This window comes from Mustela erminea, chromosome 14 (genome assembly GCF_009829155.1).
Source record: "Mustela erminea isolate mMusErm1 chromosome 14, mMusErm1.Pri, whole genome shotgun sequence".
Taxonomy (NCBI): domain Eukaryota; kingdom Metazoa; phylum Chordata; class Mammalia; order Carnivora; family Mustelidae; genus Mustela; species Mustela erminea.
Window position 1 is genome coordinate 63,830,208 of NC_045627.1, and position 20,830 is coordinate 63,851,037.

The 20,830-nt window shown below is 42.7% G+C and overlaps 1 protein-coding gene across 2 annotated transcripts in view; it reads left to right on the forward strand.

Annotated features, from left to right (window-relative positions):
• Positions 1-11,721, forward strand: part of ABCC2 (ATP binding cassette subfamily C member 2) — a 77,011-nt gene extending 65,290 nt beyond the window's left edge. For both annotated transcript variants that reach the window (XM_032313456.1, XM_032313457.1), the window contains 7 exons: positions 419-545; positions 2,612-2,713; positions 3,146-3,289; positions 4,176-4,334; positions 5,311-5,477; positions 7,261-7,455; positions 8,115-11,721. In XM_032313456.1, the coding sequence (XP_032169347.1) occupies positions 419-545; positions 2,612-2,713; positions 3,146-3,289; positions 4,176-4,334; positions 5,311-5,477; positions 7,261-7,455; positions 8,115-8,244 (1,024 nt within the window). In that variant the 3' untranslated portion in view covers positions 8,245-11,721. The remainder of the gene's footprint in view (positions 1-418; positions 546-2,611; positions 2,714-3,145; positions 3,290-4,175; positions 4,335-5,310; positions 5,478-7,260; positions 7,456-8,114) is intronic.
• Positions 11,722-20,830: the final 9,109 nt, after the last annotated feature.

Sequence of the window (20,830 nt, forward strand, 5' to 3'; positions counted from 1 at the left end):
GAGCCCCATGTTGGGGGTACAGTTTACTTAAAAAAAAAAAAAAGTGAATTTCCAAACTCCACTCTAGGCTCCCTGAATCAATCTCCTGGGAAAGAGTCCCAGAATTTTCTTGCATGAGTTTTGTATTTTTAATAATTACCTCAGACCATTCTTCTGCTTTGGCAAGTATGAGAGACCCTGAATCACAGGATTCCCTTCATGTAGCCAACTTCCCTACTACCTTTAAAATGCCATTTATTTTCTAAAACCTAATTTTAAAAGACTTCAGGAACATATGATATAGTCAGATTGAGACATTTGTAAGAACACAGCCCAACCAACTCAATCCCTCCCCATGTTCCATGGACATGTAGGTTGCTGGTTAAGGTGAGGAGGTGAGTGTCAGTGACACTTTTTCTCTGGTTCTGTTGCCCTACAGGTGGCTTGCAATTCGTCTGGAGCTGATTGGGAACCTGATTGTCTTCTTTTCATCCCTGATGATGGTTATTTATAAAGATAACCTACGTGGAGACACTGTGGGCTTTGTTTTGTCCAATGCGCTTAATGTGAGTATGAAGGTTGGGAGTTAAATTAATGCACTTATTCTCAAACTGAGTCTAGAGTGGAGTTTGTGTTTTTGATTCCTTTCTAGATCCAGAGGGACTAGGGAACTGAGGTTCAAGCCCTGGCTCTGTCTCTTACTAATTGTGTAACCTATCGACATGTTCCTTACCCTTTCTGAGTGGGTACCAGTGTCATCTGGAAAAATGGACAAAAATTTTGTTGCCCTTGGGAGTTAAGAAAGCAATGTGAGGGGTGCCTGGGGGGCACAGTGGGCTAAGCATCCAACTCTTGGTTTCGGCTCAGGTTGTGCTCTCAGGGTTGTGAGATAGAGCTCTGAGCTAGGCTCTGTGCTGCTCAGCATGGAGTCTGCTTGGGATTCTCTCACCCTCTGCCTCTCCCCCTACACTCGTGCACATACTCTCCCTCCCACTGTCTCCCTCTAAATATATCTTAAAAGAAGACAGCAATTCAATATGACTTAATCTGATAGTTCCCTGACTCTTTACCTCTTTGCCTGATTCTAGTCAAAAGAGAATAAATGAGTTTCTTTCTGTTTATTATTTTTTTTAAGAAGGCTCCACACCCAACGTGGGACTCAAACGCATGCCCTTTTTTTTTTTTTAAAGATTTTATTTATTTATTTGACAGACAGAGATCACAAGTAGGCAGAGAGGCAGGCAGAGAGAGAGGGGGAAGCAGAGCCCAATACGCGGCTTGATCCCAGGACCCTGAGACCATGACCCAAGCCGAAGGCAGAGGCTTTAACCCACTGAGCCACCTAGGCGCCCCTCAAACACATGCCCTTGAGATCAAGAGTCATATGCTTCACCAGCTGAGCCAGCCAGGTGCCCCCAGTTTCTTTTCCATAATAGTAACAAAGTCTTTTGAATATCTTTTTCTATTTTTGTTTTTCTTAAATCACAGAATAAATTCTAATAAAGAATGTAGTCCAGTAAACTATATAATGTATCCCCAGTATGACTAGGCAATACATTATTTCCTAGTGCCCAAGGTTGTGGCTGACACTACAATCTGTATTCACTAAAGGATACTCATCTTATGAGTCATTTGGCCATCTTTCTCGATATTTTGGGAACTAACATATTGGCTTACATAACTACCAGTCCATTCTGTATGGTGCTGTGCTCATTTGGAGTTGTTAAGGCCTAAGGCAATCATGGTGGGGCCCCAAAGAGAACTCTCTTATACACCAGAGTTATTCGGTTCCTTGCTCCACTGCTCCTTCATTACCCTCAAGCCCATTTTGGGGCTTATTAACCTCGGGTGGATGGGGCAAAGACAACGATTAGACTAAATGAAAACAAAAACATTCAGATATCAACAATTCATTTCACGTGGTTCTACCTAAACAAAGTGGTTACTCTTCTCTCCAACACCCTGTACTCTCCCTCTTTTCAACCACCATTTGCTCAAAAAAAACACAAAACAAAACAAAAAACCAACAACCCTGGTCTAAGTGTATGTGTGAAAGAAGCTTGCATCTAAGTAATCCACAGATTCCCCAGGCTCTAGACTGGCGCACACTTGGACAAGCTCTTACTGCTGGTTACGCGTATTTCTGCAGGCAGGAGTTTACTGGGGTAAAGAGGGTCCTTGTCAATGCTCCGCCCCGAGCCTTGGGCTCTTGTTGAAAGCAGAGAGAGGAAGCAGCTTTTTGGAAAGTTTTCTCTTATGCTTTCCCCATTTATAGAATGCCACCCACTCTTCCTTCTACAGAGAACATTGGGCTTCCAGGCAGGAGATTGGAGTTCTGGTCCCACTCTACCCCCTGCCAGCTTCTCCAAACCCAACTTAGCCCCAGCCGCTCTGGTCTCGTGTTGTCTTTCATGTGCCGTCACATGGTTGAGGTCTTAATTGTCTTCCAGACCATACTGGTCTCATTGCCTCCCCCAAGGAGGTGAGGACTGTCACTGACACTTTTCCCTGCTCTCTCAAAGAGCTCGGCATAGTGCTAGTACGAAGTGGGCATCAGATCGACCTTATGGCTTGACTGAGTTGGTATCTGAGCCAGAGGTGATCTTTCGTTTTCTGGGTTTTTTTTCTGTAGATCACACAGACCTTGAACTGGCTAGTGAGGATGACGTCAGAAATAGAGACCAACATTGTGGCTGTTGAAAGAATAAATGAGTACATAAAAGTGGAAAACGAGGTAAGGAGGATTTAGAAGAACCCAGGGACAAGGCAAAAGAAAAACGTTCCCTTCCAGAGTGCATCTTCACCCTGTCTAGCGATTTTACGTGGAGTCACAAAGGTTCTTCTGAAGTTTGCTTTGCTCTAATTCAACCCAATTTCTTGAAACTTAAAATAGGAAATGGTTTAGGGGGAGGTGAAGTCTTGGAATGCACCAAGTTAAAGGTGTCTTCATTCTGGAAGTCCACAGAGCAGCACTGTGGAATGGAGCTTCTTTGATTGAATAAGGCAGGAACCTTCTGGAAGTACTAGTCTAATTCATTCTAGTCCATACAGATGCCCACAGGTGGCTAGGACACTGCTATCCTCCTAGTCTGTGACATGAGACCTGTGGGGACTATTCAGTGAGTTGCCACCATGTAAAGCACTTCTCTTCCTGTCTCTTCGCCAGGCACCCTGGGTGACTGATAAGAGACCTCCCCCAGGTTGGCCCAGCAAAGGGGAGATCCAGTTTAACAACTACCAAGTGCGGTACCGGCCGGAGCTGGATCTTGTACTGAGAGGGATCACTTGTGACATTAGGAGCATGGAGAAGGTAGGTGGAGCTGAAGAAAGGCCTGAATGTGCGTCCTCGTGATCAGGACACAGTTGGACACAGGGGTGGAAAGCAGCTGGACTCTGCTTTCATTATTGGGCTGGAATGAGAGGGTCAGGGCAGTCTTCTGCCCTGGGAAGGTGCAGGGACACAGTTCCACCACCAGAGGGCAGGATATCAACAAAGGATCAAACCGACTTACCGGGGCTGGAAGGGTTTTCCGCTCAGCCCTTCCCGGTTTCCCTGAGGTGCGGGCGGCAGCACCGTCTTCGCCTCTGGCTGATGGGGGCTCATTTCCTGTAAGGGCCATGTCTTGTGGAGGGGAAGTCAGGAAGCACCCAGCCTAGGGAAGGAACTGGTGAGGACAGCAATGTGGTCCCAGCAGAGAGAATGATTTAGTTCTCTGGTCTGCAAAGTCCTGCACCTTCCTGTGGTGCTCGTGTTCTCAAGGACTTGGGGTCTGATGTAAAAACATAGAAACGTTAAAAAAAAAAAAAAAAAAAAAAAAAAAGTGTCTGGGTAAGGTTGCTGATGAGGTTCTCAAGTGATGTGTGACCTGACTTTCCCTTTTCCTCACTTCTAAACAAAGATTAAAAAAAAAAAAAAACCCTATAATGTCCAGTCATAATTGTAACAGTTGCTGATGTGTCCAACAGTCGTTGTAGTTCTGAGCAACAGTAATTGAGAAAGTAGAATGAGAAGGCCTCTTTTTCTGACATCTGGGCACTTTTTTTCTCTCACCAAAACCAAAATATTGAAGAATATCTTTGAGAAGGAAGAGCCATTCACTGTCTCTTTCCACCTGGGGTTATGAATGGCCCAGGCTAAAATCGTCCCCCCGAAGAAGTACATGGTGAACTAATGTGCAAAGGAAATGTATTTACAGATTGGTGTGGTCGGCAGGACAGGAGCTGGGAAGTCTTCCTTGACAAATGGCCTCTTCAGAATCCTCGAGGCTGCAGGTGGCCAGATCATCATTGATGGAGTAGATATTGCTTCCATTGGGCTCCATGACCTCCGAGAGAAGCTGACCATCATCCCCCAGGTGAGTTCTAGAACTTGTTCTGTACCAGCTGCAGGGCACAGATTTTATGCAGGAAACATATGCATCTGCTTCTTGATGTATATTCACTTAGCAGTGTCATTTCTGCAGGCTACCCAGGATATCTACGCCTGTTCCCTAAGACACATCCTTGCTAGAACTTAAAAATAACGCTGGCATTTTGTGGGGATAGGCTTGTGTGACTGCCAGCATCTAACCGCTAGGTGGCAGGAAAACAACAGAAGTGAAATAGAGCAGATGATTATTTAGCATTTCTGGAGCCCATCCTGGGTTCACAAGACCATTGCAATCAACATTTGCAGTTTTGCTGCTGAAGCTTGAAACCATTAAGCTTTATACTCCCCATTTGCTATCGTTAAAAGACAGTGGAGGGAATTTGCTGCAGGTTTTTGCCAGCAAGTGGAACACTTAGTGTGCATCAGCAAAAAAGTCTTCCCTTTGGCTTCCTCTGGACCCTCCCAAATAAGGTCTGCCTTGGAGGCTTCTTGGCCTGGGGGTGGGAGGTGGTATGTGGGTCCATTCCTCCTCTCTTCTTGTAGCCAAGTCTCTGGGGATGGTTTTGTCTTGTCCGATATTCACTCAGTTTGATGTAATCTTTTCTCCAGCTTCTTCAAAAGCTTAATACATTGTTCCATGACTGTCCTGTCCCTTCCCCGCCCCCCCCCCCCATCCGTTCACTTCCATACCCTGAATTTTCATCTGAGGGTGTGGAACATTCCTCTTACCTTCTTAAGATATGCTGAGGTGAATTTGGAAATCCATAAATGAATCTCGAAGTGAAAAAACCGAGAGCTCCCCTTTATCTTGTGGAAGCCCCCTAGGCTTCACAAGAGCTTGACCACTAATGAGCTGTGCATCTCGGGCCAGTCCTATCTGCCCTCTTCTAGCCACAAATAAAACCTGCTAGACCCTTTCTTGTCATGAGCTTCAATAGCCCCCCTCCTCCCTTGACTCACAGGATCCCATCCTGTTCTCTGGAACCCTGAGGATGAACCTAGACCCTTTTAACAACCACTCAGATGAGGAGATTTGGAAGGCCCTGGAGCTGGCTCACCTCAAATCCTTTGTGTCTGGCCTGCAACTTGGGTTGTCTCATGAAGTGACAGAAGCTGGTGACAACCTTAGGTAATGTTTCATAACCCACTTCCCCCCACAGGCAGTGGGAGGAGGTGGGGGGAAGCACCCCTTTGTTCCTGGCGCTAATAGTATTCTGTGGGATCACAGAATTACTCCGGTCCTGGGTGCCTTCCGAGTGGTAGACAGGGCATGGACCCTGAGCTGAGGAAGCTCTGAACAGAAGGGTGGCCCAGTAGCTCTGGCTTCCCTTGGGAACTTGTTATGAATGCAGACTCTGACGCTAGACCGACTCATCAGAATGTACGTGTTAGCAAGAGTCCCAGGTGATCTGTGTGTACATTGCAGCTTGAGAAGCACTACCTAGAGCAGAGAGTCTTAGTCCCTAGAACCCCTTAGGGAAATATTTAAAAATCCCAATGCCCAGGTGGTGCCCCAGACCCACTGAATCGGGGCCCAGGTGACATCAGTGACATCAGTGTGTAGCCTTGATACAGAATGCCATCCCATTTGTTTTCCATCAGCAACGGATCTGGGAACTAGCAGGACGTAAGTGGGTCTTCAGGCCTATGCAAAAGACCCTTCAGTCCACAAATATGTACTGATCGTGTAGAAAATGTCGTGTAGCAGATAAGCAGCCATGAGGGGCTGTGGAGCTCCTTTGGCCGGATATGACATGGGGGCCTTGACATGTCTGGTTTGTGAGAACACCACATCCGACCCTCTTTCTCTCTTCATGCTGGGGACACTTAAATGGCGCGACCAGGGCCTTGATTTCAGACCTGGGTTGGAGGGGTTGAAGCCTCCATTTCTCTGGTGAGTGATGGGAGGTGGGTCATGTGGAGAGAGACAGCAGCTGAAAGCCAGACTGGCACCTGGGCCCCAGCCTGCTCTAGGAAGCCCCCCAGGGCCAGGCAGGAGGGCATGCAACCGAACTCCAGTCTTGCCCTGTCTCTGTGCGGACACTACAGTAGAAAACTGGGAGTTCATCTTGGGTGACTTCTCATCTCCAGCAGAAATTTTCTTGTGGAGAATTACAGAACTTTAGCCCAGCCCCCCTCTGTTTAATATGTTCCCTAATGGCCACAGCAGGAAAGAGCAATTAGCGAATTCCCAAATATTTCCTCCACATCATTTCCCAAAGCTGCTTTGTGTAAGTAAGAGGTCCAGCCTTCATTACTGGCTTTTAGCAAATTAAAGCGATTTGCATTTTACAAGCATATTCGATTTCCACATACATTGCATCTCACACCAAGACACCATGTTCATTAGATAGCTACGTCTCTAATCAAGGCAGAAGGGCTTAAACAAATAATTAGCCTTGAGACTAGAATTACACATTAAAATAATGAATGGATTTGCTGAGGCTGCTAAGAAATGCCACTGGGACATTCTGATGCGGCGTCACCCTATATTAATGGTGTTGGGTCAGATACGGCTGTGGTGAACTTGGTGACCTCCCATCCTATTTTGGAATTGCTGTTGATGTGCTGGGATATCACCTAGGGATCCAAAGAACGGCTCCCCGGCTACGGTTTTCCAAACTCATGAAACATGGAAATTGCCTGGGGTATTTATTAAAAAATACATGCCCTGAGGCTCCTCCCCCTCGTGTTTGAGAAGAGCAGGACCCAGGCCTATGAATTTTTAAAATTAAGCACCTGCGGTAGGAGAGAGTTTGGAAAACCTCGTCTTAGCCTCTTTTGTGAGGTGTTTGTTCTGGGGGAATTTAGGAGTTGGGGTTTCAAAAGTCGGATCTGGAACGTGACCTACCCTGTACCACATTGACCATGGCTCCCAGGGGCTCGTGCTCACTTTGATCCCTTGGCTGCAGCGTAGGACAGAGGCAACTGCTGTGCCTGGCCCGGGCTCTGCTTCGGAAATCCAAGATTCTGATCATGGACGAGGCCACCGCTGCCGTGGATCTGGAGACTGATCGCCTCATCCAGACAACCATCCAAAAGGAGTTCTCCCACTGCACCACCATCACCATCGCTCACAGGCTGCACACCATCATGGACAGCGACAAGTGAGTGTGGGGACAGCTTGACAGACACCACTGGGCCCTTGAATGACAGAAATAGCATTAGTCATAAAATACCCCACAGCTGAAAGTCTAAACACCATCATTTTACTCATGAGGAAACTGAAGCTTCAAGGAATTTGTCCAAAATTATACACCAAGTGAATGAAAGCCAGCAGGGTTAAGGGAATGGACTTGAGGGCAAAATGGGCAATTGTATATGATTATTAACGGAGTGTGAGGAGGTGAAGACCGTAGCCATGAGGGGCAGGTGTTAACCACAGATCTTCTCAACCCCTGAACCATGACTAGACGCTTCCTGCTTTTTCCAGCTCTGGCATAGTACGTTAAAAATGGGGGTAATGTCCGTAATCTTGGAACCTGTTTGGAGACAACAGGCTCCCTTAAACAAGGTCTATCTTTAAAAAAAAAAAAAAAAAAAAAAAAAACTTCTGTAAAGGGACATCTACTGTATTCTTCTACTACTTGATTCTTTGGCCATATAGATGGAACCCACCTGTGTCAATGCAGACAGCTGCCGTCCATTCGTTCTCACTGCTTTGTAGCCTTTCATGAATGAATATACCATGTCTTGGTCCTGATTGTTCATACAAATGCTAAGATGTAAAATGACTGCTGACACCTTTCTTTCTCCTTTGTTTCAGGATAATGGTCTTAGACAACGGGAAGATTGTAGAGTATAGCAGCCCTCAAGAACTGCTGAGAAAATCGGGTCCCTTTTATTTGATGGCCAAAGAGGCTGGCATTGAAAGTGTGGATAGTACATCACTCTGACAGTAGGTCCCACGGGTTGGGAAAGGACTGTAGGGATCATGTCTGATTTTTTGTGAGCACAGTCACACAGAAGTGTGTAAAATGTACATTCTAAAGCAGGATCACATTCTATCCAGCCACAGTAGAACCCCCCAACCCCGCTGTGATGATCCCATTTTGATTATATTTCCTTCCTACTTACCTTCCCAGAGATAACTCCTATCCTGAATTTTGTGATAATCATTTTCTCTTGCTTTTCACTTTAGTTTTACTACTTGGTCTGTACCCTTAAACAAGGTGTATCTTTTTTAATTTATGTAAATGGCCTGACTCATACTTGACATATTCTTCTCTGGCTTTTGTTCAGTATTATTTTATTAACGATCCATCTGTGTCAGTGCACACAGTGAGGCTGGTTCATTCCTGCAGCAAGGCAGGGTGTGAATATGCCACCATGTATCCATTGTCATGCTGCTCAGTAGGGTTATTGCTAGGGGTTTTCTCCCATTATGAACAATAGTGCCAGGAACATTCTGGTATATTACCCCGAGATACATGTTTAAGAGTTTCTTTAGGATGTAGTGTAGGAATGTGGGTTAGGCACATGCTTATGTGCATCCACCCACTAGGTAACGCCAAACTGAATGCCAATTCAATACACTTTTTATCAGTTTCCCTGGTTACTACTGAGATTTCTGCTGGTTCTTATTCATGGTGCTTTGTTTCCTTGTGTGCCTTGTGAATTTTGACTGTGAGCTGCTCACTCCCAGCATTTTATCTGTGGGCATTCTTTGAAAGCTGAGCTCCCTGGGAAAGCGTTTGCCTGTCCCTTGGGGGCATTACCCAGAACTGATTTGAATTAAATTCTCTACTAGGGGTTTCAAACCATATAGTTAGTGGGACTTCAGACAATAATCTGGCACAAGAACCAACTTGTGGTTTACAAATTCCAAAGGCAGTTTCCTCTCCTTACCATAGTGTCTAGCTGGAGATAGACACATTGCCTTGTTGACTCCTCCTGCAGGGTGCGGTTGATTTCTCGGTTATCTGTATTACTACAGATAAAGGCTTATATAGCTTTGCCTCCAGGTTTATCAGAGGGTCTCCTGTTATACTCTTTATCTTGACAGGCGTTGGCTTTATCTCTTGCCTTGGCATCCTGTATTGTCAACGAAGGTCAAAGTCTTGAGGCTTCAGAAGTCACCCTAAGCTTTGCCCCTTCTTATCTTCCAGGGGTATTTTTGTGTGTGTGTCCCATTACTTTGGGTTCAGTATATTCTTTACTTCCATTTCAGTGATGAAATTATATTTTTCTTTATTCATCATGTTGACTGTTGAATGAGATGCTCAGAGACCGAAACGTCCTGTAGGAAGAGCAGAATAGCTGCGAGGCTGGGGGAGGAAGGGGTTTTTCCTATTCGCTTTGTTCAGCAGCATCACCCTGGCAGTGTTGTCTGCAGGGCAGGTTATAACCAGCAGCAGTGCAGACTTCAGTTTGTCCTGTGCTTCTGGAAGCAGGGTCATTGTGCTCCTCAGACACTAGCAGCGTGCCTTTTCAGAAGTCTGGGAGTTGGCTCTTTGAGGACCACCTATGTTTTGTGGGAATGCAGACCGCTCTCATTTTGTTCTCATAGACTTCCAATGGCAGCTGCTTCTGGAAGGTGCTGGCTCTCTGAAACTTATTTTCCTTTGGTCCTTTCTTCAATGCCTGCTTAATTCTTTATATGGTTCTGTTAAAATAATATAAGGTTTCTGTCTCCCGACTAACCCAGCTGATAGAACCCTTGGAGATTATCAGGTTCAAGTCTCTTATTTTTCAGAAAAGCACATAACCTACAAATGGTCAGAGTATCCAAAGTCAAAACATGGGTATTTCTGGCAGAGCCTGGACCAGAAATCAATTTGCTGATTTTTTTCCTTCAATGGCAAAGGTTTTTTGACCTACCTACTCCTACTGATGCAAATAAAGAGAAAGTAAAGGTCATTCTTTTCTCAGAAGTGATGACTAAGACAGGCAGTGAAACTGGTGGAAACCAGAACTAGCCTGAATCTAAAACTTTGGTGATGACTCCTCCCATTTCAAATCTTATTGGCCCAGACCCTGGATAACTGAATCCCCACTCTGGGCCACTTATAATATGATTGCTCTTTCCTACTTTTATTCCTGAAGGTCCCCTTCTTTCACTTGCCCTTGAAACATTAAGATATTCTTATATTTTGGTCCTTGACCTCTAGCCCCTTCCTCCCATCCAGTTTTGACATTCATATGTTCAACTGATACTCAGTTACTGCAGATACTCAGACCTGAATATTCTTCAGGCATCTGACCTCAACTCACCCTTCTTTGACAGATGCTTCTACTCCCTCCACTCAAAAGATTTTCCCTCTACTTACCTCCAGTGGTGACCTCATTGTCCATTCAGTCCTACAAAAGGAAAACCCTGGGCATCACTCTTAACTTTTTCTCTTCTTCTCAGATCGCATTGACCACCCAGCCCTTCCAGTTTTCGGTCTTTAACCCCATCCCTTTTGCTCTCAGATTCTCATAACGTCTAAGGGCATAGGTATCCGTGCATCCTGTGTTGTTTTCTTAAATATATCTCCCCATGTCTATTAGAGTGATCAGATATGCAAAACTGCCCAGGTTACTCTTACTTTCCAGAGTAAAGTTAGAATCCTGAGTATGGTATAACAGCTCCCCAGCATCTGGTCCAATCACATTTCTTCTAATTCCTGTTAAAGAAAGAGACAAGAAACCCAAAACGGGGTCACTTATGCTAACTAAGCCTCAAGCCACCAAGCGGAGACTTAATACTCACTTTTTAGTTTCAGCTCTTCCCAGGAATGGAATCTTAAACCAGTCAATCCTACTGAGGTAATCTGCCCAACAGACCCCTGTGTCCCCTAAAGGAAGGTGACCTGGCCACAACCACTCTAGTTTTTGCTAGTATAATTTCTGTGTCCCATTCCCTTCTGCCTATAAAAAGTCTTTCCATTAATTAGATACATCAGCACCGGGGATACCAAGGCAGGGATATCTGGCAGTCACAGCTATGACCATCACAGCTGTTCTCTGTTGGTAGGGGTTCTGGCACCAGGGGCCAGGCCCTGGCCCGATACTGAGCATCCTTCCTGGGTTCAAAGACCCAAATCGGGCTTTCTTCTTCTCCCAGAGAGTCAGTGAGCTAGCTGCTATCATTTGAAAACTTCCTTTCGGCTTAAGTTTTACCAGAATTGGGAACTATCGTTTACAACTCAAAATACTCCCCAGCTAATTTCTTATTACTCTATCACTTTGTCAGATAATTTTGTTTGGATCTCCCTCACTAAGCTGTGAGCCTCTTGAAAACAGTTTTTTCCAGTATTCAAAAAAATCTTCATAAATAAAGCACACATTTTCCCCAGTTGTATAACAGTGCAGCAAAAGGGAAAGAAGCATAACTCCACGTTGGTACACTGGCACGAACAGGAGGAATAAACATAACGATCAAACCTTAATTTCTTGTGGGCTGGTTTTGTGTAAGCGCCTTTTGAAATGCTCTCTAGAGAAATTTGTTCCACTTAGGTCCTACGATGAGCACATTTAATCACAAATGCACATTGTTCATGACTTTACTAAAAAATTTGCAAACACCTTGTGAAAATATTGACATTTAAATCTTCAAATGGCTACAACTTAGTAAGCAGAACCATAGTTAGCTCTAAGTGTGCAGTCTTCCACATAGATACTGAACTGTTTTTGAAAGACTATGCTGCTGAACAGGAGAGAGGGGGAAAAAAGTGAAAATAGACTAAGGCACCTCAGTGACACCATGAAGTATGATACCATTCACATTATAGGGACCCCAGAATAAGAAGACAGAATATCTATTTGAAGAGATAATAGCCAGAAAGTTGCTGAATCTGGAGAAGGGAACAAATCCAGATCCAGGAGGCAGAGAGCCCCCAACAAAATCAACCCAAGGAGGTCCACACCAAGTCCCATAGTAATTAAAAGCGCAAAAAGTACTGCTAGATAATTTAAAAGCAGCATGAGAAAACTGTTACATACAAGCAAAACCCCATAATGCTGTCAGCTGATTTTTCAGCAGAAGTTTTGCAGGCTACCCTGGAGAGGCATGATCTATGCAGGTGCTGAAAGTAAAACAAACAAACAAACAAACAAACAAACAAAAAACCCAACCAACCCTGCAAATAATATTCTATCCAGCAAGACTGTCCTCCAGAATGGGAGAGGGAAAGAGTTTCCCAAACAATGGAATTCATCATCCTTCAACCAGCTCTCCAAGAAATATTAAGGGGACTCTGAGTAGAAAAGAAAGACAAAAAGTAGGAAACACAAAGGCAGTAAAATTAAGTATATCTATAAAAATCCAAGAAGACACAAAATAAGAATGCAAAGCATGACACCATTTACCTAAAATGTGGGGAAAAGAGGAGTAAAGAATGGATTCAAACATAAGTGACCAGCAACTTAATACAGACTATTGTATGCATCTTAATGTAGACAGCTTAATATGTTATATACTTAATATAGACTGCTATATATATATATAGGTTATATATAAACCTCATGGTAACCACAAATCAAAAACCAGTAACAGATATGCAGAAAGGAATTATATCATTAAAGAAAGCCACCAAAGCTTGAGAGAAGACAGCAAGAGAAGGAAAACACAGAAAAGAATTCCAGAAACAACCATAAAGCAAGTAACAAAATGGCAATACATACCTATCAGTAATTACTTGAATATAAATGGTCAAAATCCATTCTGTTACCCCAGGTCAATAAAAAGACCTGGGGTATCCATTCTGTTACCCCAGCGTAGTACCCCAGGGTAACAGAATGAGAAACAGCCAACACCTCAGAAATACAAAGGATTGTAAGAGAATATTATGAAAAGATGTATGTCAGCAAATTGAAGAACCTAGAAGAACTGGACTAATTCCTAGAAATACGTGACCTCCCAAAACTGAATAAGGAAAGAAAGAGAAAATATGAACAGACCAATTAGCAGCAATGAAATTGAGTAATTTTAAAAAATGCCCAATCAACAAAAGTCCAGGACTAGATGGTTTCACCAGGAAAGGAAATTCTACCAAACATTTAAAGAATTGTTAATACTTGTTCTTCTCAAACTATTCCAAAAAATAGAAGAGAAAGGAAAGCTTCCAAATTCATTCTATGAGACCAGCATTACCCCAATACAAAAACCAGATAAAGACAAGATACTAACAAAAAAAAGAGCTATAGGCCAATATCTCTGATGAATATAGATGCAAAAATCCTGAACAGAATGTTAGCAAACTGAATCCAACAATACACTGAAAAGAATCATTCACCATGATCAAGTGGGATTTTTTCCCAGGAGGCAAGGGTGGTTCAATATTCACAAATCAACCAATATGATACATCACATTAATAAAGGAAAGAAAGGATAAAAACCATAAGATAATTTTAATAAATGCAGAAAAAGCATTTGACAGAGTACAACATACATTCGTGATAAGAAAACCCTCAGCAAAGTCAGTTTAGAAGGAACATATGTTAACATAATAAAGGTGATATATGAAAAACCCACAGAAAACATACTCGATGGGGAAAAACTGAGAGGTTTTTCCCTAAGGTCAGGAACAAGACAAATATGTCTACTCTTACCACTATTATTCAACATAGTCTTGAAAGTCTGAGCCACAGCAATCAGACCACAAAAAAAAAAAATAAATAAAAGGCATCCAAATCAGTAAGGAAGAAGGAAAACTTTCACTACTTATAGATGGCATGATACTATATATAGAAAATCCTAAAGACTTCACACACACACACACACACACACACACTCACCCCTTTACTAGTACTGAAAAATGAATTCAGAAAGGTTGAAGAATACAAAATCAAAAATACAGAAAGCCATTGTATTTCTATATACTAATAATGAAGTAGCAAAAAGCAAAAGAAACAATCCAATCTAACTCAACATCCCAAGAACAAACAATTTGGTCAAGAAATGGACAAAGTTCGTGGACAGATATTTCTCTAAAGACGACATACAAATAGCCAAGAGACACATGAAAAAATATTCAACATCACTCAGCGTCAGGGAAATACAAATCAAAACCACAATGATATACAAATCAAATACAAATCAAAATCCCAAACCAGCAGGAATGGCTAAAATTAACAAGTCAGGAAACAACAGATGTTGGCAAAGATGTGAAGAAAGTGGAACCCTCTTATGATGCTAGTGAGAATGCAAGCTGGTGCAGCTGCTGTGGAAAACAGCATGGAGGTACCTCAAAAAGTTCAAAATAGAGCTACCCTATGACCCAGCAACTGCACTACTGGGTATTTACCCAGAGGAAACAAATGTAGTGATCCAAAGGGGCATGTGCTCCCAGGTGTTTATAGCAGCACCGTCCACAACAGCCAAACTATGGCATGAGCTCAGATGTCCATCAGCAACAGATGAATGGATAAAGAAGATGTGGTATATATACAGTGGAATATTACTCAGCTATCAAAAAACACAATCTTACCATTTGCAATGATATGGATGAAACTAGACTGTATTATGCTAAGCAAAATATGTCAGAAAAAAACAATGAGCTCACTCATATATGGAATTTAAGAAACATAGAGGATCATAGAAGAAGGGAGGGAAAAATAAAATAAGATAAAATCAGGGAGGGAGACAAACCATAAGGGACTCTTACCTACAGGAAACAAATTGAGGGTTGCTGGAGGGTAGGTGGGTGGGTGGGGCTAACAGCGATGGGCATTAAGGAGGACACTTGTTGTAAAGAGCACAGGATGTTATATGCAACCGATGAATCACTAAATTCTACCTCTGAAACTAACACTTTATGTTAATTAAATTTAAATTAAAAAATTAAACAAGGGAAAAATGAAAAAACCCCACTCCAATCCCATTTACAATTGCATCAAAAATAATAAAATATCTAGGAGTAAACTTAACCAAGGAGGTGAAAGACCTATACCCTGAAAACTACAAAACATTAGTGAAAGAAATTGAAGATTTTCCATTCTCATATTGTTAAAGTGATCATACTACCAAAAGCAATCTACAGATTTAATGCAATCCCTATCAAAATCTCTACAGCATTTTACTCAGAACCAGAAACAACAATCCTAAAATTTGTACAGAACCACGAAAGACCCTGAATAGCAAAAGCAATCTTGAAAAAGAAAACTGGAGGTATCAAAATCCCAGATTTCAAGATATAGTACAAAGCTATAGTAATCAAAACAGTATGCACAGGCACAAAAATTGATGCATAGATTAACAGAATAGAGCAGAGAGCCCACATAAATCCACAATTATATGCTCAGTTATTCTTGGATAAAGGAGGAAAGAATACATAATGGGAAAAAGTCTGTTCAACAAACAGTGTTGAGAAACCTGGACCATATTCTCACACGTTTGCAACAATAAACTCAAAATGGATTAAAGACATAAATGTGAGCCCTGAAACCATAAGAATCCTAGAAGAGAATAAAGCAGTAATTTCTCTGGCATCAGCTGCCGCAACATTTTTCTATATATGTCTCCTGAGGCAAGAGGAAAAAAAGCAAACTAAAAACTATTGGGACTACACCAAAATAAAAAGCTTCTGCCCAGCAAAGGAAACAAACAAAACCAAAAGGCAACTTACTGAATGGAAGAAGATAGTTGCATATATATACATATATATGTATATATATGCATTTATATATAAAATTTGTACAACTCAACATAAAAACAATCCAATTAAAAATAGGCAGAAGACATGAACAGTCATTTCTCTAAAGATGACACACAGATGGTCACCAGACACATGAAAAGATACTCATTATCATCACCATCAGGGGGACGCAAATCAAAACCACCACGAGGTCCACCTCGCACCTGTCAGAATGGGTAAAATCAAAACAAGAGACAAGTGATGGTGAGGATGTGGAGAAAAACATCTCCCACTGTTGGTGGGAAAGCAAACTGGTGCAGCCACTGTGGAAAACAATATGGTGGTTCCCCAAAAAGTTAAAAATAGAATTATCATATGATCCAGTAATTCCGCTACTGGGAATTAATCCAAAAAAACAAAAACAAAAACAAAAACACATAAATTCAAAGTGATGTGTGCACCCCTATGTTTACTGCAGGTTTACAACAGCTAAATTATGGAAGCAGCCCAAGTGTCCATCAGCTGAGGAATGGATAAAGAAGATGTGGTGTGTGTACACGATGGGACATTACTCAGCCATAGAAAAGAATGAAATCTTACTATTTACAACAAGGATGGACCAGAGGATATAATGCTAATGGAAATAAGTCAGAGAAAGACAAATACCAGGCACCTGGGTGGCTCAGTCATTAAGTGTCTGCCTTTGGCTCAGGTCATGATCCCAAGGGTCCTGGGGTTGGGCTCCCTGCTCAGGCGGAAGCCTGCTTCTCCCTCTCCCACTCCTCCTGCTTGTGTTCCCTCTCTCACTGTGTCTGTCAAATAAATTAAAAAAAGAAAAGACAAATATCATATGATTTCACTCATATGTGGAATTTAAGAACCAAATGAACCTGGAGGTTCAGTTGGTTAAGCGTCTGCCTTCAGCTCAGATCGTGATTCCAGGGTCTTGGGATCAAGCCCCGCATCGGGCTCCCTGCTCAGTGGGAAGCCTGCTTCTCCCTCTACCTCCTGCTCCCCCTGCTTGTGCTCATGCAGTGCCAAGTAAATAAAAATCTTCACATATATATGATATATGTATAACATGTTTTATATATATATATATATATATAAAACCATGAACAAGCAAAACAAGAAACAGACTCTTAACTCAAGAAAACAAACTGCTGGTTGGTCACTGGAGGGCAGGTGGATGGGGGGATGGGTGAAACAGATGTAGATTAAGAGCACACTTACTGTGAGGATCACTGAGTCATGGACAGAACTGCTGAATCACTACAGTTTATTCCTGAAACTCTTAGAACTCTGTAGGTTAACTATACTGGAATAAAAATAAAAAAATAAAAGGCTTTATGATGCTTGAAGATATTAAAGTAAAAGACTGTAAAAAATGCATAAAGGAATTGGCTATAAGAAGCAGTTCATTTCACCCTGAAACAAATCATACAGTATATGTTAATAAAAAAATAAAATAAAAATAAAACCATGAGAATAAAGCAGTTAACAACAACAACAAGAGAAGTCGTCCATTTCCAACGTACTCTCTTTTACTTCATAGGCAAGTAATAGATTAGGCTGTAGAATTTAACAGCTGCGGTGTAAAAAGCAGTCACTTAGGAAAGAAGTTGCAGAAAGAAAAAAAAAAGGGGTAGGGCTTCTTTAGGTAAAATGAGCAGAAAAATAAAGTTTCAGGAAGAAAAGTTACTTAAGACTAGTTTGGTCTTTACTAAACTTGAAAAAAATGAACTAATAGTATAAGAACTCCCTTCTTCAGTCAAGTCCTTGGTCACCCTATTGATTAGTAAACTTGGTCCTTGCTGTGACAGCCTCTTCCTGACAACCACTGTCACTGATCTCAGATTCTCTTATCCTCTTCTTGGCTTCCACTGTAATGACAGGCTCTGCTGGAGCACCAATCTTTGGGACATTTGCTGCTTAAGCTCACAGTCACTCACAGCTCTCTGGGAAACAGCTTGGTTAGAATCCTGTAGAGATTGGCAAGTTATCCACTGATTGTACATCTAGACACAGATTTCTCTCCCAGACCTGATGTTCACAACATTGCCTGCTGGCTCTTCTGTTGTTAGCACCCGTTGCAGGGAAACTGTGATCTGGTTTGTCATGGTTTACATTCTGGTATCATAAAGACACTTCCTGGGGTTCCTGGGTGGCTCAGTGGGTTAAAGCCTCCGCTTTTGGCTCCGGTCATGATCTCAGGGTCCTGGGATCGAGCCCCACATCGGACTCTCTGCTCAGCAGGGAGCCTGCTTTCCTTCCCCTCTCTGCCTGACTCTCTGCCTACTTGTGATCTCTGTCAAATAAATAAATAAAAATCTTAAAAAAAAAAAAAAAAAAGACACCTCCTAGCCCCACGAATATCTGCCTGGCTGATACGTTAGTTCCCATCTCTAAACCAATTACACTTTTGATAGCTTTTCATTTTCCTTCCTCAAAAGGTCTCATTTTCCTGCACACTTAACCTCAAAGTTAATGGGTAACCCGGATCTTTTTGCTGTAGCCAGACCTAGAGGAGGGGTATGGCTCCCGGGCCAAATCTGGCTGGCTGTTCTTGTAAATGAAGATTTACTGAAACACAGCCGTGCTCACTTGTTTCTGTATTATCTATGCCTGCTTTTGGGTTACAAAGGCAGAGCTGAGATATTGTGACAGACTGGATGGCCTGCAAAGTCTGGAATATTTCCTATCTGATCTTTTCCAGGAAAGTTCTGTTGACCCCTATTCCAGGATCACCAGTGATGATCCACATGATCCACAACTGGATCATTTTTCCATTTTCAAGAAGATCATTTGCCTCAGAAATATCACATGGTTTCGTATCTGCAGCAGATAGAATAATGGGCCCCAAAGATATTCATGCTCTAATCCTCCAAACCCACGAGGATTTACTTACCTTACATAGCAAAAGGGACTTTGCAAACATGAGTAAGGATACTGAGATGACCTTACCCACATGGGGCCTGATTATCAAAAAGATCCCTATATGAGAGGCAGGAGGGTCACAGTCAGAATGATGATGGAGACCCTAGGAGACATTATGCTGCCAGCTTTGATGTCAGAGAAAGGGGCCATAAGCTAATGCAGGCAGCTTCCAGAAGCTTGGAAAAGGCAAGGAACCGGATTCTCTCCTGGAGCCTCAAGCAGGAACCAGCCCCCCTGCCACAGTGAATCTAGCCCCATGAGACGGATTTTGAACTCTTGACCTCCAGAATTGTAAGATAATAAATTTGTGTTGTTTTAGGCCACAGACTGTAGTAATTTGTTGTAGCCGCAGTGGGAAACCAACACACTACCCTGAGTCTAAGAAGCTCTGATAAAATTGCCAATATTCTCCAATATTGTATATATGTGAACAAGAAACAAAATGGAGGTATCTTAAGTATCTGAAGCCAGACCGTCTGGCTCTAGAACAAGGTGGAAAGACTCAGTTAGAGAACCCAAGACCCAAGTTTCATCTTCAATGAATCCTGTTGTCTGAATTTGTAGGATTATGCCATCTTTTTAGCCCTGCTGAAATGGGTTTCAGTCCTCATGCCTGCCACCCCTTCTAGCAAACTGCGAAGATCTTATTCAGCTTCATCATTTTTGGGAGGTTTTCTTGATCTCAGCTGAGGGGTTTTAGGAAGGTCCCTTGTTAAAGTGAGACATGGTGATTCCAACCACAGGAGGAGGCTGTGGACAGATCCGCAGTCACTCTTGGCATCCCTGATCCTGGACCTGAGGACAGCTGCCATGGGAATGGTTTGGAGCTCAAAACTTGGTGTCTCAGGGACAGGCAGTACTCAGGCAGGGCATTGTACCATGGTTTAAGTCTGTAGACACCCCCTGATCGGCAGTGGATTCCCAGGTGTCTCCATGCTCCCAATCAACTTTTCCTGAATGAATACGCCACTGTTGCCCTAACTAGAACATTCGTTCCCTCCCACCACACTATCAGAACTTCTGGGAGGACACTAAATTGGCTCCTTTCTCTTTGAGGGTCACCTTGGAGGGATATGAAGGAATAGATGGCCCTATGTTGCTTTGCAAGGTCCCCAATTTGTTGTTGAATTCTCCCTTCTCGATAGAGGCAAAAGACTAATCCTGGTCTTCATTAACAATTGCAGGAAGATTCCAGCAGGCTAGGTGAGGTAAGGCAATGTTCTGTTGTACTTGGCAAAGGTGTGACAGTAAAAACTCCATCAATACAATGTATTAACAGGCAGAAGAGCTTAAAATCCCCAGTTGTGTGAGTTGTGGCAACTAGAGAGAGGATTTAGAATAATGTGTCGTCATCTTGAGGTATCTTGGTCCTTGGGTCTAAGGTTCTCCACATGAAACAACCACGTTCTTCTGGGGCTGGTTTGAAATCCTGATCTTGAAACAAAATCCACATAGCAGAGTCCTGGTTTCACAATCTAATTAAAACAGGGTGACACAAAATTCAATCCTTATTAGAACCATGTAGTCCTAGAGCTCACATTGCACAAAAATGTACACGTCATTTTATTTGGTTCTCACAATGCTCTTGAGATGAAAGCCAGAAATCCAGACTTTATAGATGGCAGTCCCCACCACTGCTCTGTTCTCCTAGGACTCTCAGATAAAAGCACAACTGAAGAGCTACTTCCAGGCAGGAAAGGGAGAAAATGCATGAGTTGAAGCAAGCAGATAAACCAGATTAAGAAATTTTCTTCAGGAACATTTCTGAAACATCTGATACTCTTTCCTCCCATGGGTTTTGTAATTTTTACTTTTCTGACAGTAGAAAGTTCCATTAAAAAAAATTGCCTTGGGGGTTATCTGGGTGGCTCAGTCGGTTAAGCAGACGTTTAAGTTCAGCTCAGATCATGATCTCTGGGTCCTAGGATTGAGCCCCACCTCGGGCTTCCTGCTCAGTGGAGTCTGCTTCTCCTCCCTCTGTGCTCTC